Source organism: Podarcis bocagei (genome assembly GCF_964188305.1).
Source record: "Podarcis bocagei genome assembly, chromosome: 14".
In the NCBI taxonomy this organism is placed as follows: domain Eukaryota; kingdom Metazoa; phylum Chordata; class Lepidosauria; order Squamata; family Lacertidae; genus Podarcis; species Podarcis bocagei.
Genome location: NC_138139.1, coordinates 39,374,917 through 39,398,740, shown reverse-complemented (window position 1 = coordinate 39,398,740; position 23,824 = coordinate 39,374,917). Strand labels below are relative to the sequence as shown.

The window sequence follows — 23,824 nt, the reverse complement described above, 5'->3', positions numbered from 1 at the left end:
AAATGCTGAAAACCTGTGGATATGGTTTCCCAAAGACAACTCAAATCTGTGGTTATGATTGCACTGTTCCAGTATAAGCAGATAACGGATTACAGTCTGAGCTTAAAATAGCTTGTCAGTGCCACAGTCACCTGGAGGTAGATTTTTTAGCTCATTTTACCATTCTGTTCATGTGAGAACAGCCCCTGACTAGGACATACTTTTGTTCTCCCTAGGCCTACCGGTACCTAGAAGAGTTGCGGAAAAAGATTCCCTGCGTAAACCTCAATTACTATGTGAGCCAACAGACTGCGGAGGCAGTCCACAGGGGACTGGGCATTCCTCTGAGCCGAAACACTGCCCCAGAAAGGGTTCGTCACAACAGCATGGAGGAGAAAGGGGTGGAAGACGAAGTGGCTGATGAAGCAGAGGCTTCCTAAGCAGCCTGAGCTTGGCCCCTGTAAGATGGTAACTTCTATTCCTGCACTGTTAGAGGAGAGCCAAAGGATTGCCTTGCCTCATTTTATTAGAGCTAAATAGACTGTTGGGAAGCCAGTTTCTAAGCTATATTGTATGCTTGGCTTTTTCCAAGATGTTACGGTTGGAATGCACTGCCCAATTGTTGAGGTTTGTGCATCTCTTAGCAAGTTAGTAGTGGTAAACATATGTATATGCCATTTTTGTTTTTAGCCCACTTTCAGGTATTTTAGTACTTTTATTACATTTTTGGGAAACACAAATGTCTTGGGTCATTTTGTATATCAGAAAAGATGAGAGACCAAGAGGTTTGGGCCAAAACAGACCTTGATGTAAGCATCATAACACATTGTTTGAAAATCTGATGTAATCAAACAGAGCATCCAACATGACTTCCATTTTCCCTCACCCCACCCCCTTCTCCTCTTGGTTACTTTGCAGAAAATGAATTGCATTTAGTGCAAGTTGAGAGTGCGCTTTTTGCAGTGTGTGTGAAATAGTGCCAGGAGAAATGACTTCATCTGCTCCTGGCAGATGAGCCACATGACCTGTTCACCAGTCCTCTGTTCAGTGAACATCTTAGGTTGAGTTAACAGCACTTTCAAGCCATTTTATCAGACCTGATCAGTCAATAGAGTCCTGCTGTGTTACCATTGGCTACTGTAGTCATGCACAAAAGTCAAACAGAAGTTAATGCATGATACCCAGTAAGGACCCAAAGTCAAAAAGAGCCCATGCTCTATCCAGAGCTCAGATGAGACGAACAACACACAGGTTCTAGGAGCTGGCATAGATCCTTTCCTTTGCAACATACTCATATTAACCTGGTTCAAGAACACTGAGTAAATAGTCTCTTTGCTCCTGTCCTGGCTACAGTGTCAGCCTATTGCACACACAAGTGTGTGTTTGCAGAAAAGCAGCACCACCAGCACACCTCTCTACCAACAGACCAACAACAAATGCATACTCAACTACCCTCTGCTACCAAGCCCAGATGTTAAGCTACCTATCTATGGCTTACAGCTCAGTATCCTCCTTCCTTTCCTTTCCTCCAAGCAGAGACAGGGCAGATTCTGAGCCACCAGCTGTACAGAGGGCAGGCAAAGGGCATCTCCATCATCAAGCCCTCCTTCACGTTTCTAGAGTTTTTTTCTTCAGGTTTTCCATCAGTAGCAGATTCTGCAGTGCCAAACTTCTGCAGTCACCATCTGGGTCCTTCTCTGCAACATCTGCAGAAAATAGGAAAAGACAGACAAGAGGAGAGGAAAGAATGGCTCGAGGAAATCCCTGTAAAGCATTAGTTGAACTGTCAAGTGTGCTTCAGTAAAGGAACAATAAAAGGAAGTTATCCCCACCCCAGCTCTCCAAATATCCAGCTTGTTTGATTTTAGACCCAACTTTATTTAGCAACATTTCTTTTTTACACAGTTACCCCGTGTAACCAAAACATCTCAGCACTAGGTGCTGGCAAGATAAAGTTGCAGCAGCTGTCTGTTTTCTTTAACCACAGGACCAAGTAAAGATTGGAGGAGTTTTAACACTGAGTAACTGAGGGAACACTGGAACATGCTTTTTGGCCCAGTATTTCAGATTCTTTACCTCTAAACTAGTTTTAAAGGACAAATTTAAAGCCTGACTCCCACACAAACCCAGCTCAAGTTTACAAATCCACATTTTGCATAAAGCTTTATGTGAAGTGGTGACTTCCACAAAGCCATTTCAGGCATGCACCTATCTGCGTGTGAAAGAAATTTCTGCCATCCTACTCAGAGGTATGCTTCCAACTGCACAATGCATGAGCAGCAATTAGCCACTTTGTACAGGTGCATTTTTATCAACTGGCAACTTTATGAAACGAGGTATGCACTTCTTTGTACTGTGAAGCACAAATAGTCCTCATGCCATACAGAAAAGTTAGCATCTGGTGTGGCACTTGCATCATTCCTTGTCTTAAGCACTGTGCTATACGGCACATCAACTCAGGTTGCCGGTCTTTTTCTGGCTAGGTTAAACAGCTTAAACAGCTGCAGATATATTAAGAATTGAGAAATGCAGCAGGCGAATCATTCCCTCCCCCCAACACACAGATGCCAGGGCAGAATAAATTTCAGCTACTGAATTTCTGCTTGCTAGGCAGCTAATAGGCACTGTACCAGGGGGAGGGAGGGGGTGGCTGGCAGCTCTATATTTCTAACAGTCTTGCAAAGTGGAAATCAGGATGTCAGAGCAGAGGGGAGCCTGAAAGAGTGGTGAGTCTGTGGGAGGAAATCCTGTGCGCACAAGCTAAGCGCTTGAAGCCTAGCACTAGGTCAGTCTGGGTACATGACTCACTCAGATAGCCCCCCTCTATTTATAAAATGACAGAATGGAACACAGTTCTGAGGGCAGCCTGCGGTCCAAAATGATTAACATCAGCAGTTGCCCCAACGTAACAAAGGCTTATTTAACGAGAGATTGTGCACCGTGGAAGCAGATGGCTAGCCCAGTAGAAGAAATTAAAGTCAAAACCTCTGTGCTATCCCAATTTTCTAAGCCACTAGCTCTTGCCTTCCCTTTCCATATGCCTATAGCGCTTCATGAGCCAAGCAACATGTTACCCACAAAACCAAAGTTTCTAGTCATCATGGTTGGAGAGATGTTTAAATATGTGATGACTCTGCCCCTCCACACCTTGACTGCATATGCAAATCCTACCCTATTCACATTGCACAATACTTTCCATCTGCGAAGGAGGATATGGGATTTTAGCACCAGCCCAGAAAGACTCTTCTCCACCTGTCCAGTTGCCCTCCTGAGCGTTATCAGCCCAAGACCATGCATCCCGTCTCCTTTCAGGCTAGCCTCAACTCATTGCTCAGCAGGCTACGCTCAAGGACAGCAAAAGCCTATTCCTCCACACACACCACGGCATGGGAAAAGAGGGAATCTTTAGGCTCCATGGCAGCCCTTTTCCCTTTTAAGGGCACAGATTTCTAGCAGCCAGTCCAGGGATCAAAGACTAGCTGTGTTGGTGTCACATCCTCTCCAGCTCCCGTGGGAAGCTCTCAGGATCCAAATGGTGAGGGAAAGCAACCCAGGGCAGAAATGGGAAGGCTTCTGAGCTTATCTAGAACATGTGGCACTTGATTCCTGGAAACTCGCCCCTTCAGCATTGAAATCTGAGTCAGGCTGCATCAATCCTCATGCATTTCTGGGCACGCAGGAGACGCTCAACTGCCCTCTCCTGACTGGAGACTGGTTGTATCCTCCTTTGCTTGGGGGTGGGGTGGGGTGGGAGGGCACTGAGAAAAATGGCCCAGTGGAATTCCCCACTTTCATACACCCCTCAGGAAGACAGACGCATTCACATGACCGAACTGGCACACGGGGAACAAGGACAGAGAAATTCCAGCCTGGGATGTAGCTTCTCTGCCTCTCGCCAATATCAGAGAGTGAGAGAAAGGTTGACCTCAACACAACCCCTGCCAATGGCCTGCTCTCACAGTGACTTCTCACCTGCCAGCCAAGCTTGGGTCTCTAAAAGCTCCTCCGTCATGTCCTCCAGAAGGCACTCAGCAGGGACACTCAGGAGTGTGGAAGAGACAGATGACAAAAGCCCTTGGCGCACATATCTGCAGGGAAAAGGAGTGCCCTTGTGAAAGCCAGCAGGAAGGAATCTCATCCCTACCCAACTGATAGCTGGTGGCCTTGACACTGCCTTCTGCTTTGCTAGCTTCATTTTTCTGCTGGAGTCACCAAACTTAATTGCTTGAATTGCACCGAGAGTTACCCAGAGCTGAACTCAGGAGATTTCTGTCCCACTCACATCTTCTAGTTGCTATTTGGAGTGTAAAGAACAACAAGAAAGCTGTAGCTAAAGCTACTTTCCTAGAGCATGGGTGGGCTGTCCCTCCCCCCTCCTTTGTTTTAATGCATCTACATGGGTTTTTAAAAATTATTCTTTTTGTGTGTGTGGAGGGAGAGAGAGTGCACAGGGAAAAAACAAGACATAAAAGTGGGGGAAGAAAAAGGGGGGAAAGAACTAACACCCATACGAAATAGTTTAAAAACCCAGAACTTACAAACATTACAAGATCGTCACTGTAGTTAACCTACACTTAACCTGCTTGGGAGTTGCCTTGGGCAAGAAAAAGCAACTAACAAATTATTTATTTAAATAAATAGGGGGCATACTCAACCTGACTTTCCCTTTTTATAGCCGTTTCTCTTCCCCACCTGGCTCTGGCATCTTGGTACTACTGGGGGGCCCAAAGGGGGAGAATGGGACAAAGAGAACAAACTCCTTCCCCCACTTGATTGGGTTCCCTGGCTTTGGGTGCAGAGGGACCCCACCACTGCCACCACAATGCTCACAGGAACTCACGTGTCTGCATGGAAGCGCAGGGTCCAGACGAACTCTAGCAGGGCCTTCCCCATCGCAGATGCTACCTGGAGGAGACACACAAATAAGGATCCATGGAAGAGGCATTGAATGGGTAGCCTCGGGTATTTTGCTTTCTGAGGCAGAAAATCCAAATGGTAAAGATACAAGCAAAGGCTGCAATCCCATAGTCACTTGGAGTAAGCCCCACCAAACTCAATGGGACTTGCTCCTTTGTAGGCAGGCATAGAATTGTACTGAAAAGCCAGTTTGCCATCTGTTAACGGTACTGCTGGCTATTGCTTGAGATCAGCAGCCTCCTCCTCTCTCCCTCAGAAAGTCTGCCCTGGCTTCAAACATTAAGAGACCAGGAATGGAAACAGTGGCTCATCCACAACCGAAGGCACTACTGCTTCGTACCTGGGGGCGGAGGCAGGGGAATCGCCACATCCTGCAGGTGGAGCATAGTGGGGGAAACTCGGCATGCACTGATTTAAGAAACATTGACATCCATTTTAAAAACTGAAGAGAATCACATATGAAGTTTAAATAAACTCTCAAATTGCCTTTTTTATTTTATTTTGTGGGATATGTATTTATATCTCCCTACTGAACGCATTGTTGGAGTTGCTTGCAAGGCCAAGGAATCTGGATTTGTTTATTTTTTTAAATTACAAGTGACCCAATCAAAGATAAAGGATTCAATCTTGGGAGGCCATCGGGTATGTTAGTGCTTGAAGAATGGGAAGGCAACAGTGTCTGAGAGCTGTGTCGAAAGTGGACATTCCACCCACCTTCATTCGCTAGGTCTGCTGGCTATTGCTACAGTTCTGAAACCAAGCAGCTTATGCAGAATCCTGAGAGCACCTGGCTTTTGGAGTTGGGGCAGGGAAGCTGTGGCCCTCCAGGTGCTCCCAGCCCCAGCAAGCATGGCTAGTGGTCGGGGAAGATGGAAGCTACAGTCCAGCAACATCTGGAAGGCCACAACTTTCCCACCCTGATTTTAGAGGGGCAGAGGGAAGCAAACTCCCAGAGCCAGTGGTAATTACAGAGTGAAGCATGGAGAGGTGAGCAGCTTCTTCTGCCTTGAAACCAAAGGGTCTCTACTAATTCAGAGCCAGAATCAGACCACACAGTTTCAAGAACTCCCTGCATACACCATGTGCTTCACCTCCTCACATCCTGTCCACCAAAGCAAATGTTCAGTGGCTCCCTTTGTCAAAAGATGGGATGCCACAGCATGTCAAAAGCCAAACACAGGCAACTGTGTACTTCTCAGGTACTTTGGAAGGGCCTATCTAGTATCCTCACCACAGTGTTGACAGCGAAGTACATCAGAATTGCCAGGGTGTGTGTCAGCCGGGCCAAAACCAGGTGATCATCTCCCAAAAGGTCAAAGGTGGTCAGTGGCCTGGAAAGGAGAGAGGGAGAATGTTCTAACTGGCTCTGAAAGATGGCCTCCTTCCCTACAACCCCCCTTAGGTTTTAAGATCAGCAAAGGGAGCCACTTGGTAGTTCCACTGCCTTCAAAAGTTTTGGGAAGGGAGTTGGTCCAGGTGGGAGAGGGCGTTCTCTGTGGCACCTCCTAGGTTGGGGAATTCTCCCCCCCCCCCAGATGTATATATAGAACCTTCATTGGTTTCCTTTGTGTGAAGACACACTTCTGACACCTGAGATACACGTTTTCCTGGGACAGCAATTTGTTCTATTTGTTAAAATATGATGATGATGATGATGATGATGATGATGATGATGATGATGAAGAAAGAGAAGGATAAGCAGCAGCAAGCCTTGGTCTTAAACTGCAGCTCCCAGCTCCTATCATAATTGCTGTTTACAAAAAGCTGAGAACACTTGTTCTGCATCAGGCACCCTCTGCTATTGCTAAAAAGAACCGAATTCCAGGAGCCAAGACAGAGCCTTCTTTTTCAGAAGCTGAGCAAGAACAGACATGCAGTAATTCCAAAAGGAGCCAAGGACCTGGGTGCAAAGGCACCCTTTGGACATTTTTGCTGCAGCAGTCCTGCAAATGAAAAGGTGAACTACAGTTTAGTCTCTTTAAAGAGTTTGGACTGTTTTGGCTCTTGGAGCTGTTGGGAGTGGCAAAATAAAAAGACATAAAAAGTCCTGTACTCTGTTTAAATTAAACTACTTGTTTGTGCCCAGCACCTACCACACACCTGGTTGATTGCTAGCTTACTTTTTCTGCAATGAGATAAATTTCAGCCATGAATATAATGGGTGCTGTTGCAGGAGATATTCAAAATGTATTCCATGCACGCCTCTGATAACACAACACAGCCCTAGGGACATGAAAATGCAAATGGCCTCACCTGTCAAAGTTCCGAAGCAGCGGGAAAAAGAAATGACCAGCAACTGGACCAAATCTGTTGGGGGCAGATGGTGGCTTTGCTTGGGACTGGCCCTGTTCCAAACAAAGTGAAAGGTCAGGCAGGAGAACCGTCACTAGCAAGTGAGACTTGATGAAGACCCCAGAAGAGGCTTCATGGATGCAATGTTTTGTTCCACTCTCCCTTAAACAGACCAATCTGCTTTCCTTGTGAGGGATCATTGTAGGACTCTTAGGGTCCCTTTCAATTCTATGATTCTATGAATTTCAGACATGCCAATCCAGATCCACAGTAATGCTTTGATTACTTGGAAACATAGTTAATCAGCTTAGCATCAGTTTTAAAGGGCACTGGTGTCTAAAACATGAAATGTGTTGCCATTTGCCCATAAGTAAGAAAAGGGAAGTTTCCTTTGAAATGCTTAAACACCTTTGTGGTTAGCAATGCAACATCTTATGACCAAGTTCAGCCACAGACAGGGAAAGTACGTCTATTTCTGAATTTCAGGTGGTATCAGCTTAACTCAAAAACAAGTGATGTCGGGGGGGGGTGATGTTTGGTGGTGGAGGGCAGGACCAAATTGTGGAATGTGATTGTACTGCATCACTTTCTATGGCACAGATCCGTGGGAGGGAAATATGGAGGCAATAAAAGACGGGAGATAGGACTGAAAAGTTGTCATCTCTTGAGATGACCGTCAGAGGCAGGAGGCCCATCCCAGGATGAAAATAAGAATATGCTATAGCTTTTCTTTTCCTGGAACAAGATGTGCTTTTGAAATAAAAAGTATGCTAAGCGTTTCATTGCTGTGTTGACTGGCTCTTTAAGGCAAACAGTCTGTATCCTGGAGTAGTGGTTCAGAAGGAGCCACAGGTCACATGAGTTAATATAATTGTTAATTGTTACTTTGACCAGATCAGGGATAGAACTCTCAAGGTGCTTCCACCAATGTAGTCCTATCAGGAGAGATCCAGGACAGGCCGGAACAGGTCTGTAACTTATAGACATGGAGGGTGGGGGTTGAAAGCTGAGGAGAGCCGATCAAACAAGACCCTAATAACATTATGGGCTGCTGTCTCTCCTGGGCTGAGTAAAGGAAGATTCTATGAAGGCCTTCAGAACAAAGAGAGAACTCCGCTCCACATGGGTAGGTGAATGTAGGGTCCCTCCCATTACCAGAAGTTTGGGAAGCCTGAACTAAACAGAAAAGCATATTTTTGGATGGAGTGGGAGACCCTTAAGCCCTTGAATACAAGACCAGCTCGTCTGTCTGCACTGATGTGCCCCTGCTGCAGCTCAAGGCAGTTTTGCATTTCCTGGCTTCACCTTTGCAAACCTTCTGGTCTTGCTTCGGATCCTTTCATCCACAACTTTTTGCCAGTCTGGAGAAGAGCTGTTGCTAGACAGGATCTGGATGCTGGGCTGTTTCAGACTAGGAAGCTGCTTTGCTTTAGGAGAAAAGGGCTGAGAGAGTTCCTGGGCTGCTCTGGCCAGCACCTGAGTGAATAGACAAGAGGCTGTCAGGCACTTCTAGCCTGACAGTGCATCCCACTCGCTTCACAAGGACAGCAAATATAAAACACAGAGCATCGTTCAAACTACAATAAACCATTTACAATAGGTAAATCAGGTAAATCAGTCTCTTAGCTGCAATGCAACACTACCTCTTGCAAGGCTTGCTTATAATATGCTGGAAAAGGGCCACTTACATCCAGGATGTCCATGCGCTGGCGGAGGCTATAGTTCAGGGAGTAGAACTCAGAGGTCAGAAATTGGGCCACCTAGGCGACAGGAAACAAAGGTGAGTTTAGAGCTGTTCTGTGGCTCCTTAGTCTTAACAAGCTGCCCCATGAATTTGGCAAACTAGGGGCAGAGGAAAGAGGGCAGAGGAACAAACCGCTCCTGTTCCAGTGCTTCCGCCCATGGCTTTCCTTCTCCTTCCTAGCAAGATGCTTTCCCTGTCCACCTAGTGCCACCTTACCAATCTCCTCGTCTTACCAGACCCTTAGCTAGCTTCTCAAGTGGCCCTCTCCAAGCCTGGCTATGAAAGGCCAGCTGCAGATCCTCAGCCCCTGCAGTCAGAACCAAAGACAGCACAAGGACTCACTGGTGTTGGGTCTGTGACAGCGATGGCCACCAGAGCGCCTTGACGAAGCCCCACAAAGCCTTCTATGTAGCTCTTCTCGTCTAGATGCAGCAGGACCTTTGCCAGTTCCACGCTCACCTGCACAAAAATACCAAAGAGTGTATGTGTGTGTGTTCTGAAGTCTCAGCCATTCAAGAGGCTTGATTTTTCAGGCAGGTTATGTTGAGAGTCAGCTGGTCTCATCGAGTGTAATAAAAAGTTTGCAGGGGTCAGGGAGGAGATGACAGTCCCCCTCTCCTGCTGCCACCATGACATCCTACGTTGGGTGTTCAAGAGGTCTCCAAGGTTGCCTAGATTGATCATCCTGCCAAGGAGCTTCAATGTATGTGCAGAGCAACTGGAGATCATCTAAAGTCCTAACTGCGCCTCCCCCCTCACACCCCAAATATGCTATTTTGCCTTGGACAGCAAAGAAGTCAACTGCCGCCACCAGAACTACAGAGAACTGTCATTGCCTTCCAATGGCAAAGTGGACCACCCTCCTGTATTTCTCACTCATCAAGGGCAAGCCCCTGAGCCCCAACAAGTTCTCATGGGTTATCTCTAAAGCTGAATCAAGATCAAACCAAAAACCAGGAGGCACAGGTCACATTTACTTCTCGTGCAGCTGCCACATTCCTTCGGATCAAAGTCTCCAGGGTGCTCATTGTGGCTTCATACTTGTCCGGATCTTCGGGACCAGTCAGGACTGAGAGAAAGGAAAGAGGAGAAGGAAGCTTGCATTTCACTTCCCAGTTGTCCAGTCAAGTTAATGCTGTACCAGGAATATATGTTACGCAGAAAGTTCATGTAATCATATGCTTTAAACTGAAAGATTTGGGTTTGCAAATAATTGTGGCAGTCTTTCACAGATAGCTCTGGGACAAAAGTAGCCACTGAAGTGCCTTCCAAAATTTCCTTAACTCCAACACCCATCAGCCCATGAGCGATGGTTAGGGGATGATGGGAACTGGAGTCCAGCCCCATCAGTTAGGCACCATGTTGACTTGCCCTAGTTTTGGAGACAGAAGATAGCAAAGAAGTGCAGGAGGCTCTGAATAAGGCATAGAATGTGTCTGCCCAACAGAAAAGCCACAGGATGTTTCACGGGCAATAAATGTGTTTACTTCAACCAGGAAACACAACACATGTTGAGAGCCACTGCTGCGTCCTCAGTTTCTTGGATGAAAGGTGGGATAGAAACAAACAAAACATCCCAGAAAGCTAGTTCACATGTCACACTAAACCATAGGCTTGCACAACTTGAACTACCATGATAAAGCCGCATGGCACACTTCCTTTCTTCCTCCAAGAAGTTCCAAAGCTTTTGCTTCCGTATTTGATTAACCACAGCTTGCTATGCTGTACAGACCAGAAACAGTGGTTAATTTTAACTATGGTTAGTTTAAACAAGCCAGCTTCAGTAACTATGGTTTGAAGTTTGCTTGATCGAAACTATCCAGTTGGTGTCAGTCAGTTTGCTGGTCTGGACAATGCAGTTAAGCAAAAGTGGAAACAAACGCTTCCAAATTGTTTCTCCTGGTCAAATGAGAGGAGGGGAGGGGAAGGGGAAGTCTGAAGGCCCATGGCTCACTGCGGCTCATTCTTACTTGCTCTTGTCATGCTAACTATGGTTTAGTGTGTCATGTGGGCAGTGCTATGGACTTCATACAGTCTTATCCCTTATCACTTACTTTCAATACAGTCTCGGATGTAGGTGGGAGCCTTGGTCTTCTTCAGTTCTTTGTCCTGTGACATGTCATACGGAACGAGGTCATCATCGCTGAAAAAGAAACAAATTTAAATTCTTCCTCAAATGAGCTTCGATTCATGCACACAGTGTGAAGATCCTACATTGTATCTATCTTCTTGCTTGGCAACCACATTTTGGCACATACCTATCAAGCTCAGAGTCATCCTCCTGGTCCAATCCTTCAGAGGCACTTGGCTGTGGTTTCACACTGGGTTTGAGAACAGTGCCTGGTGTCATGGCTGGTCTGCTGTTCCTGCAGCAGCAAAAAAAGAAGAAGAAAAGTTCCTACCAACTGAGGGAAAAGTCTTACTTATGCTGATAATAGGAAAGTGGTGCAACAGCAGGTGAAAACATAACTATTATACAAACATGCTGCTAATTAGCCTGGGTTCTAAAAATGTCAGAAGTTATGTCCTGAAACTCCACAAAGAAATAAGAAAACTGTTCTGTAGATAGAAGATCCCATTTGCACAGAATGCTTTAGTTTTTAGCTATCATGTTTTAGTGCAGCAGAGAGCTTCTTGGCTCACGTGATCTTTCCCTTTATTCCCCTCCTCTGGCATAGCCATGGTGAGAGGTCTGGGAACACCTGCTTCCTATTTTAAATCAAACACAGTTTATGATTACATTTGAAAGGAACAAACTGTGGTTAGCCTAAACCATGCTTTGTTGAAACAAGGTTAGATCAAGCCAGTTTATAATCCTGTCTTATTCAACAAAGTGTATTTTAGCACCACACAAATTAACACAGATTAGTTTTGACTATGGTTTAGCTTTATGTGTTAAGTAGGCCAAAGTCTCCAGCAGAGAAAACAATGACAAGAAGCAGGCAGTGCAAGTTGAAGCTGAAGGAGTCTAAAAAACTTACCCAATGCTCTGGGAATCACTCTCAGGAATCTGCTCTGGCCTCTGAATCAGCAAGGTCTTTAAATCTCTGATCTCATCATCTTCTTCATACTAACACATTGAGAACAAAGCAAAACATTAAGATAGAATAAGAGGACTAGTACACAGGTTGGCTCTTGCATAAAGGCAAGTGGCAGCCGTGATTTGATTTACTAAGTCCATTCTTGGGATGGTGCTTGTTGTTTCACCTCAGAAAATGGTTGAAACAGGTTGACCCGCAAGGTTTGTAACAAGAGACAGGTGCCTGCTTAAAAGCAAGGCCAGACTCGACTAAATGTTGGTTGGATTCAGACATAACAGGAACCCACAGTTTCCTGCTAAATGAGTGAACAAGCCTCACACTTGCATACTTTCCCTCCCGGCCTCTTGTACAGCCACAACGAGACATAAGGTTTTGCTTCCATTTTTGAAACAATCCACAGTTGCCCATTACAACCTGATTTTAAAGACCATGGTTTGTTTCAACTGTGGTTTCAGAAAAAAAAGCCAGGATCTGAAGCCATAGTCTTGCAAACGAGTCCCCCAAGTTTGGACCTAACAAAACAAACAAACAAACAAACAAACAAACAAAGTTTGGACCTAACAAGGAGATGTTGCCTTTCTAAAAGCAGAAGCAAAAGTTTGCGCTCTCCTCCCAAGAGGCAAAGGCTCCTACAGACTTGTTCACATGGTGGGAAATCCTGATTTCCCATTATATTTAAACAGAACCATTCTCTCTGTCACACACACAAACATATACACACAACAATTTTAAATGACAGAAGCTGGGACACAATACCAAAGGTATATTCCACTAGCATGTATAACGGATTTTTTCCCTGCCACAACCGAACACTGCAGAAAGTTCACTTGGCTGTCTCACCTGAAATTTCAGAGCGGGGCCTTCAGGCATTACCCTGGCACTGACGCACTCGGCCACAACCATCCCCATATGGCGGATCTTTGGCAAGTTGCTGTCCAGGTGACACTTCATCCCTTCCATCATGACTGTGAGTAGCTCTGGAAGGACAAGCAGAAGGTGACCAGGAAAATTCAGCAAAAAGCACAACAGCCAACTCTGACATATTTAAAACCTGATAAGCAGGTGTTGTGCTTTCCACAATGGGGCAAATATCTGTTTTGGCATCTTTTGAACCATCTGCTATGGCTTTCCAATGCAAGCAGAAGAAGACAGTGCTGACCTTTCCTTTCCTTTCCTTTCCTTTCCTTTCCTTCTTCTTTTAGCGGTGGGGGTACACTACTCAAAGGAATAGCCAGCTAAACACAGGTTAAAACAGAAATAAAACACTTTAATGGCTACAAAATGTATTACTTCCAAACGTTTTATGGACTGCAAAGAATGATGGTTCTAATGAGGCAGACTCATAATAAATGTGCTAGTCTTTTTTGGTTTTTTACAGAAAAATATAAGAATTTTCATTGTATATTTAAGAAGTATACAATGCAACATAATAGTATGAGATCCGTTTCTTTTCTCCTTTTCCATAGACTCAACAATGTCTATGGTACCTTTTCTTGAACCTTGAATACATTACAAGACAGAAACCACACAAGATAACCCCACAACCTGCACTCATTTTATTTTTTTAAAAAGAGTCCTTAATGTTAACAGGAGAGCCCAGCTGGGTACTGGTCCACGGTACATACTGGCTGATTTGCACAATGATCCACAGATAAAGACCTGTTTCTGCCCGTGGGTCAAAATTAAAATCCTTAACAGGCCTGTGATCTTCCATCACTAATAACTTATCATAAGCAACACTCTGCACCAGTACTCCAAGCTCAAAGCACGTGACCATCCCATGAACATCCTTCAACAACCTACTGCCCTTCGGATACTTTGGCCTACAACTCCCATCAGCCCACATGCTAGGTGGGTCTGATGGGAGTTGTAGGCCAAAAACATCTGGAGGTCTCAAGGTTAGGGAAGGCTGCCACAGGTGGACTATCCCACCCTATGTTGAGTTACTTCTCAGTTGATCTCTATTGGCAAGACATCCTACTGATCTCGCCACATCCCAATAAACTGCAGTTTTATGACATTCACACCAAGATAATAGGTTCTATCCAATGGTGGTCCTGTGCAGAATAGTCCCACTGAAGAGAATGAACAGGGCAACCTTAGGCTTATTCATTTCAATAAGTATACTCTGAGTAAGACTGGCACTGGATACAACCAATTGCCGCAGCCACCCTGTGAGCATCTCCCAAGGTAGTCACCATGAAGATTTTGAGGCCCAGAGGCCCAAGATGCCAGCTTGGTCCTTTTTTCTCTCCCTTACCTTGTCTGTCGCTCAGTATTTCTGCTTCTTTCAGATGAGAGAGGCAGATCAGAATGGCCTTGCTGATGTACAGCTGCTGCTCCACTGGGGAGTGCTTCACAGCAGTGCTGCTTCCCCAGGTCTCCAGCAGCTCTTTCAAAACCTGTGTTAGAAACCTAAGTGTTGGGTTCAACGTGTCATTCTGCCCCTGTCCCCACAAGCCTCCTTTTGGGGCCTCTTAGCATAATAACCCAGCAGTGACCGACTCCCTTCGTCCACCAGAAGAGGCACCTTCGCAGTAAGTGCCAATGAACCCAATTCCGCTTTGTATGAGGAAGTCTTCTGCTGGAGCCAGACCTATGCCTCTTAAAGGCTTGGTTAAGATCTCTCGTCATCCCCTTTTTATCCAGAAGCAAAATTTGGGGGTGTAAAAACTCCCCAATTACCAGCAGGGTCAAGGAGGAGTAAGATGTACAGAACCTCTTAGTCAAGGCACAAACTCTCAATGTCTTTGGATCATCTGCCCTGGTGCTTTACTAAGAAAGCTTAGCCCTGCATATCTGGGCTGAATTGCCACCTGGGGCCTTCTCTCAAGAGTTGGGCTCCAGGGAGACAGTCCCACCAGTGTGTGCAGAGCTTGCTCCTTGGGCTCAGGATGTCTTGGGAGAAAGGTGTGTGTGTGTCTTTCTTTGCAACAGTCCCAGCTACAACCCCCCTGCCCTCCAGATGGAGCAGCCAAAACACAACATTCTCATCAATCTGCTGGAAGGAACACATGGCTGCATCTGCAATCCCACCAACTTTTTCAGTCAGTTAGTGATTATCGCCTCCTCTTCCCACCCTAGCAAGCTAAACCAGAAAAGGTGAGGATGGAGAACCCAACTTGGTTTCAGTGCAATGGTGCTCCATCAACATCTAATATTCCCCAGAACTAGAAAATCCTCTCTCGCACAGGATATTCAGCATCTTGTGACAAGTGGGAGAGCCAACCTTATGAAAAGATCTCATCCACTGACAGAGAAAGGCTACTCTGAAATGACCACCCATTTATCTCATTTTTAAACCTTTAATATGCTAGCATACGGAAAAGGAGTGAAACACAGGCTGGCAAGATCCGTGGCTCTGGGGTCACTCCTCTTTCATTGTAAGTTAGTTCTGATGAGTTTTTATTACATTACACAGAACAGGGCTGGGAAGGTACTCCTATGAACTCTACCAAGTTGCATGTTATCTCTTTATCTCACACATATATAGAAATATATTTTGCTAGCCGTCACCCTGCTTACCTTGATCAGTAAGAGACGCCGCATGTTGTCCAGGGCTAGATATCCAAGGAGGTTCTGGAGCACCATAGTCTGTATTAATGAAACCACAGAGCTCATACGCATGACAAACAACGGAAATCACAGCAGACCCTTTGAGAAAGGAACACACTCAATATCTTCCGGTAAGCTATGAACTATAAAGCAAACCGGGTGACCTACTGTTCAGGTCATTATATGGGAATATAATGACAATGACAATGAATGTTCATAGTGGACCAATTTGTTGTAATTGTAAAATTTACAAATATGCTCAGTATACCAATACAATATGCATTGTGTTGATATTGTAAAAGAAAAACAGTGTATGCAATTTACAGGTTTATGGTCAGAAAGCAGCATGGCAGGGTTATTTCCTTAAACCAGGGTTAGCCAATGTGATGTCCTCCTGATGCTGCTGGCCCACGTTTCCCCAAACCTGCCTCAGAAGGGGCACCCTGAAACTTGTACTTGCAAGTCCAAGAGCACAAGCACCGCAACATCACAACTTGTAAAAACACAGCTCACCCATCTTAGACATAGCATATAATGCCATCCCAACAAACATGCTTGCCTCCTGATTAATGACATCCAAGGACTCTCACCGGATAGCTATACTGAAGCAGCAGCATCTTCTGGGTCATCACAAATTGAGCCTTCTTGCTTTTGACAACCAAATTCCCCAACAATCGTGACAGCACGGCAGGTCTAGCAATACAGACAAAGCAACATTTCAACCACGAGTGTCTTTTTTTCTAAATCGGTGCTGTTTTAAAATCGCAACTGGATCACAAGACTAGATGATTCAGAAACAGAGTCTGGAAGGTATTGGCAAAGCATGATAAGCAATATTCAAGTTCCCGTCCTATAAGGGCAGATAAAAACAAGGGAGATGTCTCTCTGCTCAAATCAAATATGTCTGAAAGACCAGCCTCTGCCTAACCAAACTTTTAAGCTCCTTTTCAGGTGCTGTATTGGGGTGCTCCCACTGAATAAAGAGAGATGGACGACCACCAGAGAGAAGGCCTTTTTGGTACTGGCACCTAGTAATGGAACTCCCTTCACAGGAAGGCTTGCCTAGTGTCATCCCTGTCGACTTTTCAGTGCCAGGTAGAGACCTCTCTCGTTACCCAGGCCACCTAAACAACTTATATTGCCAGGTTCTCTCCAGTTTTTAAGTCTGTGTTTTACATCTTGGAGATGCTGTGACCTGTGTTTTTCTTGTAGATATTTCAGTTTATATTTTAAGGGTCTTATATTCAGATTGTTTTAAAGAGTCATTTATTGTAAGTTGCCCAAAGGGCTGTGTTTTATGAGGAGGCATACAAATAAATAAATGAAATAAATAAGCCTTCCTCCTTTCCAAACTTCAACAGCTGAGCAGGCTGAAAGGAAATCTAATTTGTAGTACAGGGGGAACCATTTTCAACAGCTGCAAGGCTACAAAGAGGCATGACATGCTCCCATCGTTCCACACAGAGGTTTGGCTGCTTACCCTGCTGCTGCCTGAACAAAGCCGCAGACGACAGGTTCCACCCAGCGATCCGGCACGCTCTCCACCAGTCGCCAGCATATCCTCTGCCAGATGCAGTCAGACTGGGTACGATCCGTCAGCTGGGGCACCAGCACGTTCAGGATTTCTTCTGCATCCCAAAAGAAGAAGGAAAGGAGTTGCTTTGAAATCAGAAAGGGAAGAACAAACATCCTTTTTACTTTACCTTATTTATTTATTTTTTTGGCCAATAGTTAAGGTAATTTGGGTGGTGGGAAGAGGGGGATCTTTCCTGCTGTTCTTCGAGAAGGAGAGCTTTTAAAAACATTTTAATAAGAATGCCCTTCACACATCATATAACATTGTTCTTCGCCACTGTAAACCATGGCATTATATATTCCTTCCATTGCATTGTTCTTTAAAAGTCTGCCTCCTAGTGGCTGAAAAAGCGATAACAGCTGCCTTTTCTTAAGCAGTGCTCAGTCTTAAGTGTTCAACATGTCTGTTGAGATCAAGTCATTTAAAGAGCGACATAGAATACGAAAGAAAAATTGGTTATCAAACCAATGTTCCCTGTTTATCCAGCATCCAGTTCCTCTTCCAGGCCACCTGCCTGGCTGTCCGGGTCATTTATAGGTTAGACAGTTTCTAAGAATTCATCATCGCAGAGGTGGCTAACCTCCAGTCTGGGGGAAGGAATAACATGAACCCAAGGTTCACTGCAGCTCATGCACGCCACAATAAACCATGGTTTAGCTTTACCAGGTAACTTGATTATGTATTCCAGCTGACTTTCCTTGTCTCTTCCTCACGTGGTTTATTGTGATATGCAAGAGCACCCAATGACTTCACAGGCCATGGGGTGGGGGTGCAAGGAAAAGAGGGCAAGTCAGCAGGAACAGTAAATCAAGTTATCTGGAAAAGCTAAAAGCTCTCCATGAATTAACCCTTGGAATTCTCAGTGGCCCAAAATCATCATTTGTTGTTATTATTAACTAACACTATTATCAAGTTGCTTAATATTTCCAGGTTCCAGAGACTCCAGCCTCCTCATAAGACAATAATCTTCATAGAGTTGTAACTCTAGAGGCTAAATACTTTTTACGATATGGTGTAATTTCTTACACTTCATTAGGCACATACACTTAAATCTTCAGAATGAGTGTGACTGTTTTTTGTGAAATGTGCTCCTGCGGAATGCCAAGCTTGGGGACTTGGTGCATAAAGCAGTTGTAGGGCACAGGCTCTGTACTCATAAGGTCCCAAGTCCAATCCCCGGCAACTTCAGTTCAGGTAACAGGACTGCAGGAGGAAAATCTGCCTGAGACCTTGGAGTGCTGCTGACAGATTGCTAGGCACAGATAGATCGACCAATGGTCTGACTCAGCATAAAGCTGCTTCAAATGTTCATATGAACCACACTACCAACTGCAACACTCTAACCAGCCTACATAGGAGTTCTTTGAAGCATCATTACATCAAGTGATAATCAATCGCTGCAGTTTGATTCAACCAGTGACAGAGCAGAGAGAAAGCAGCTTTGAAAGCAGACATGTTGAAAGGAAGTTATGGCTTACTGCAAGCTTTAAAGAGCACTCACTTTGTCTTCCATGCATGCATACCTTCCCTAGCACCTGGGACACAAAGGAGATTGAGCAATCCAAGCCACCTGGAATACAAGAAAAGCCACATTAGTCGATGGATCTGTCAGATCACAGAACTGAGACTGAAGCTCCAGCTGCAAAGCTTCCACGAAGTGGAAGTCCTCAGGGGAAGTCAATAACCTGGAGCTATGTATAAAAAAATTGTCCAGTAGCACCTTAGAGACCAGCTAAGTTTGTTCTAGGTATAAGCTGTTGTGTGCATGCACACTTCTTCAGATAAAGCTTACACCCAGAACAAATTGTTAGTGAGCTAAACATGAAGAATGAAAAGTGGGTCTATGCAAGTGAGGATGACAAAGTCCTTTCAGAAGAATAAAACTCACTACTCAATGAAAGCCTCGTTATGAGGTTTGAGAGAAGCCAGCTCTGCACAAAATAGGTTGGCCTTCCTTTCAAGGCTAGGAAGACTAATCCATTTCTGTGAGATCATGAATGACCACAGACCCAGCTGATTACACAGCAACCCACTAAGGCCCACCCCCTTCAGGGGTGCAGGGAAAGTTCCTCATCAAAAATTCCAGAGAGCCACGGCTGGTCAGTGTACCCTGAGATAGATGCAAAGCACCATCTGTATAACTGGCACAATATAAATCAATAAACTACTGTATACCTGCAAAAGATTTTGTTAATTATCCAGGCCTAAGACTCATACTGACAACAATGGGATTTAAATGTGCTTTATTTTGGTTGGACTGCACACACACACACACACACACACACACACACAACCTTCTACCTTTAATTATTCACATGCACCTAAAGATATACGGGTGTCAGATTATTATTTTAAGTAACAATGTAGTTTGATAGCTGTGATCACTGTGTTGGCACCAAATACAAATATATTTTATTGGACCAAGTTCAGTTTGTAAGTTTGGTCTTCACAGAGCTCTTCATCAAGCAGTATCTAGACAAAAAATTATCCACAACAAAGAATTCTGAAAAAAAAACAAAAACCTCAAAAGTATTTGCATACTCCTACTATACTAATGTATGTTCATGATATAAAGTTATTGTTTTGTCTGGTGCTCAAATTACAGGCAGTCAAATGGGGAGAGGCCACCTCCACCCTAACTTTTGTGTTGGGTTCCTTTTGCTTCCATTTTAAAAGACTAAGGGAGGACATGATTTGGTCCTCTACCTCTATTCAATGGTCACTAGCTAGGATCCTTCCTGTTTCTGTAACTATGTACCTGGCTGAGGACAGCAATCTGGTCTTCAGCTATGCATTGCTTGGTTTGGTTTGGTTGAGACCAGCCATCCAGTTTCACCTGTGTTAACTGCTTTATTTGGAAGACAAGAGGCAAAGTCTGGCCCCTTTATATTTTCTGACATATATTTTCTCCTTAGCTATTGTTTCCAAAAGGTTGTGGGAAAGCCTGTCGTTTGGCTAAACTTGGGAGGAAGCAGGGGCAAGTATTGCAGATTTCATTAAGGGTCCCCTTTCCTTCCTTCTGTCCTCCCCTAATTTCAGCACTGGTTTTAAATACTTGTTATTCTTAGCCATGGCCTGTCAGTGCAGCAGCAGCAGCAGCAGCAGCAGATCCTGTGAAATCTCACCTCGCAGTGAATCAGAGATCCTCTCCAGCACCTGGACCATCTCCACACCAAGCAGCGGGAAATAGTTTTGAGGGAAGAAGACAGGCCGGTTTTCTCCCTGGAGCTTGTTGCCTAGGTGATCAGGGAGACAGGCCACCTTATTGAGGATAGCCTCCTGTAGCACTGAAGGGCCAGCTTGTGTTTGTTGTTTGCAGACTTCCCACATCAGAGCAGACAGTCCAGCTCTCTGCAGGAACTGCTCCAGCACATCAACGACTTTATTCAGACGGAAACTGGGCCTGCATGGAAAGGTATTTTTCTGCCTTTATTTTTAATTCATAAGGAAAAAGCAACTCAACAGATAACATCATCACCTGCAATTCTGGTGGTTGTTTTTTAAACCACACTTTTCTATGATTCCTGGTTGTGGCCAAAGACTTGAAAATGTATAAGCAATGTTTATTGAGGACTCACAGATGTCCATCAAGCTGCTCTAGAATCATAGAATTTTAGGGTGTATCCAACATTAGTTATACTCAAAGCACACCCATTGAAATCAACTAAGGAACATCAATTTCTGTTAGCTACCACCTTTAGAATTGGAAGGAATTTTAAAGGTCATCTAACCCAACTACAGGAAAGAATCATAGCATCCTTGACCAATGGCAGTTCAGTCTTCCTTTAAACACATCCACACCACAATTATTTCCACACTCTCATCCCATAACTCTTGTATAACTCCTGCAACCACACATCTCCTTTCTTTGAACCTCAGGATGATATCCCTTACTAAGGGATTCAAAATTCTGTGAAGCCCAAAATATTGCGCCGAAGAATCATGATAATAACTTTTGCAAAGTGAGAGGTAAAATAAAAGCATATTTGGGTTCTGTCCATGCAGTACTGTATATTGAAACATTTACCAGGTTCAGAAATAACACTACACTACAGTTCAATATTAGGAAAATGAGTCTTGGGATCATGCTCTTTCTCCTCTTCACTACTTCTTGGCATGTATGAGAAGATCAAAAGCCTTTGCTTTTGTTTTTTGAATTAACCACAATCACCTGTTATTTCTAAAGGTGTGAACTATGGTTTGCACTAACAGCAGCTAGTTAAAAAACATTGTTTTGAGTCTTGTTTGTTTTAAGTAACCACAGTTAGACAAACCTCAGTTCCTAAGTTAGAACATACAGGGATCTGTGATTAGTTTTAAAGGGAAAGGAGAAGCTTTCAATCTTCTCATGAAGAGGAGGGCACATGAGACCAAGATTTAGCCATGCTCATTCTCATCGTGCAAAACCATGCTATAGAGTTACATCTGAATGCAGCCAATGACTCAGTTCAGATGTTATGCCAAACCATGGCTGAATGATTAGGCACACCCTCAGCCCCTTGGTATTGCCTTCCATCTATGGCTTGTGGCAAACTAGTTTGCCCTTACATCCAAACTCAGAAACTACAGTTTGTAATTGCCTTGAAACCTAAGATGGGCAAACAGACTCAAACTAGGAGGGAGAAGACACAGTGCATGAGCACAAGGTTTATTCCATGCAAATTCACACAGCACCAAATAATGGATTTTCGAATCACATCTCAACTGAGCCTACAAGTGGGATTTAAAAAACACACACACTCCTTTGCATATGTATTTTGACTTTTTGGGATCCTCCTTCCCACTGCAGCTCAAACATTCCACCTTACTCCAAAAAGCTGCTATGAAAAGTTGAGTGGCATCTGATGAAGCGCGAGACAGCTGTCAGAAATAAAAATCAGCAGTCTTCCTGTATGTGCAAAAGTGCTTTTAGCACTGGGCTCTTTGGATTCAGGCCTCTAAACTGAGAGAACCCTAAAAACAAAACAGTTTTGGAATTAGAGATCACAGCACAGTAGTCATGCTTACGCTGTAGAAATGATGGTGTCCAAAAGAACCATAAAAGTTTGGTCTGCTGGTCCTTCCAAGAAAAAGCAATCCCATAACTCCTTATCTTCATCTGATTGGAACTGCTCCAGCCAATCAAGACTCAGGTTACTGATAAGACACTGCAGAAAGGTAGTAAAATGATTGCGAGTAAATTCTTCTTTCTCTTTAATGGAGGGTGGATTTTCGGTTCCACCAAGGTAGCTCTTAATTGTCCGCAAAGTCTCACAGATCTGGGCTCCATCTCTGGAAACAGATAGGGTGCCAATTGCTTCTTGTACTATATGGCGAACTTGAAGCAAGTCAGAATCCATTTATCCTGGTCACTTCTGGAAAACAACAAGGAGGTTGATAAGTAATACCACCAAGGTTTGAGAAAGTAGAGCTGGTAATTACTATCCCCTAAACAGAAGAAGTGGAAAGGGTCATGGCTCAAGGGTACAACTTCTGCACTGTATGCAGAAGGTCCCAGATTCAATCCCCAGAATCTCCAGGTGGGTCTGGGACAGACTCAAAGTCTGAAACAGTGGAGAGTTGCTGCCCATCAGCAGAGAATACTGAGCGAGATGGACAAATGGTCTGACTTGGTACCCTTGAGTTACTTGGTGGAAAACGTGGGTTATAAATATAGTAAGTAATAAGAACCACCAACATCCTGACCTCCTTGTGGGAGCGGAGATTTTAAAAACCTAAATAAACATGCAAGTACAAAACTTCAGGATACTCCCACCTGTGTAGGTATTGTGTGGGCCGAAGGGAAACTTCAGCCTAAGCCTGCAATCCTCTATCTGCTTACCTGGGAATAAGCCCCAGTGAACTCAGTTCTGAGGAGACACGCAGTGGTTTAGCACCGCAACAATGCGTCTCATGGCATCTTAAAGACATAACAAATTTATTATAGCACAACCTCTGAACGCCCCTCACGAAATGGGCTGCCGACCACAAAAAGCTTAAGCTAAAATACTGTAAACGCCTTAAGTATTTAAGGAGCCACAAGATTTCTTCGCTGGGCTTTGCTTTTGCTTTTTGCTGCAGCAAAAGACTAACACGGCTGTTGCTCTGGAAATTACCGTAACGCGGAACCCAAGACACGTCTACTCGGAAGTAAGGCTCGCTGAATTCAGTGGGACTTAATCCCCACGCTGACGTGTAGAACAGGACCGCCCGGCGTGAGGGAGAAACGCCTCAGCCCCTCGCTTCCCGCCTTTAGACGTTCCCACCTTCTCGCCTCCCCCCCCCCCCTCCGGCGAGGCCTCACCAAGGGCAGAAATGATGCCACGGCTAACAGCGACCCCCAAGACACTCTCCAGGCATGTGGACCGGAAACCCAATCAAGCCGGTGAACCTCAACCGGAAGTTGGTGTGTCAGCGCGTGTCATTCTAGTTTTGCTTCGCGCTCTCTATGGTGCCTAATTGCGGCGGAACCACCAGCGGCGTCGATTTTTATCGGAAGTTTATCTCTGTGTGTTGCGCTGCCTTTTCTCTACGGTCCGTCCTCAACACGCCGGGTAATACGTTGGTCTACAGCAGCAGCCGATTCGACGCTCCTGTCTTATGTGCGGCCGCCTCGATCAGAGCCTGTCGAATCTGCTGATGTTGCTTGTGACCCTTCGCCACTCTCGCGCTCTCCCGGTCCGGCCCCTGTCTCTTCTTAAAGAGACAGTAACGATACAGTTTCTATAGTTCCAGAGCACG

General features: G+C 44.8%; 2 protein-coding genes across 5 annotated transcripts in view; one reads left to right on the top strand and one right to left on the bottom strand.

Moving 5' to 3' along the window:
* Positions 1–1,810, top strand: part of IFT140 (intraflagellar transport 140) — an 88,287-nt gene extending 86,477 nt beyond the window's left edge. The window contains exon 30 of the mRNA XM_081169828.1: positions 216–1,810. Coding sequence (XP_081025954.1) covers positions 216–419 — 204 coding nt within the window. The 3' untranslated portion in view covers positions 420–1,810. The remainder of the gene's footprint in view (positions 1–215) is intronic.
* Positions 675–23,692, bottom strand: TELO2 (telomere maintenance 2). Of its 4 annotated transcripts, none has more exons than XM_081169863.1 (21): positions 23,388–23,692; positions 22,112–22,458; positions 20,230–20,507; positions 18,606–18,674; positions 17,009–17,156; positions 16,119–16,221; positions 15,499–15,567; positions 14,234–14,375; positions 12,814–12,950; positions 11,914–12,002; positions 11,191–11,298; positions 10,987–11,075; positions 9,910–10,001; positions 9,275–9,391; positions 8,877–8,948; positions 8,494–8,664; positions 7,150–7,241; positions 6,128–6,227; positions 4,820–4,884; positions 3,952–4,067; positions 675–1,685 (listed from the first exon to the last, which is right to left on the bottom strand). In XM_081169863.1, the coding sequence occupies exons 2-21, from the start codon at positions 22,441–22,443 to the stop codon at positions 1,588–1,590; spliced, it is 2,487 nt and encodes an 828-aa protein (XP_081025989.1). In that variant the 5' UTR covers positions 22,444–22,458; positions 23,388–23,692; the 3' UTR covers positions 675–1,587. The 4 variants fall into 4 exon arrangements, with proteins under 4 accessions (XP_081025989.1, XP_081025990.1, XP_081025991.1 ...); XM_081169864.1 differs by lacking the exon at positions 23,388–23,692 and adding an exon at positions 23,200–23,356; XM_081169865.1 differs by lacking the exon at positions 23,388–23,692 and adding an exon at positions 22,926–23,003.
* Between the last annotated feature and the right edge of the window lie 132 nt (positions 23,693–23,824).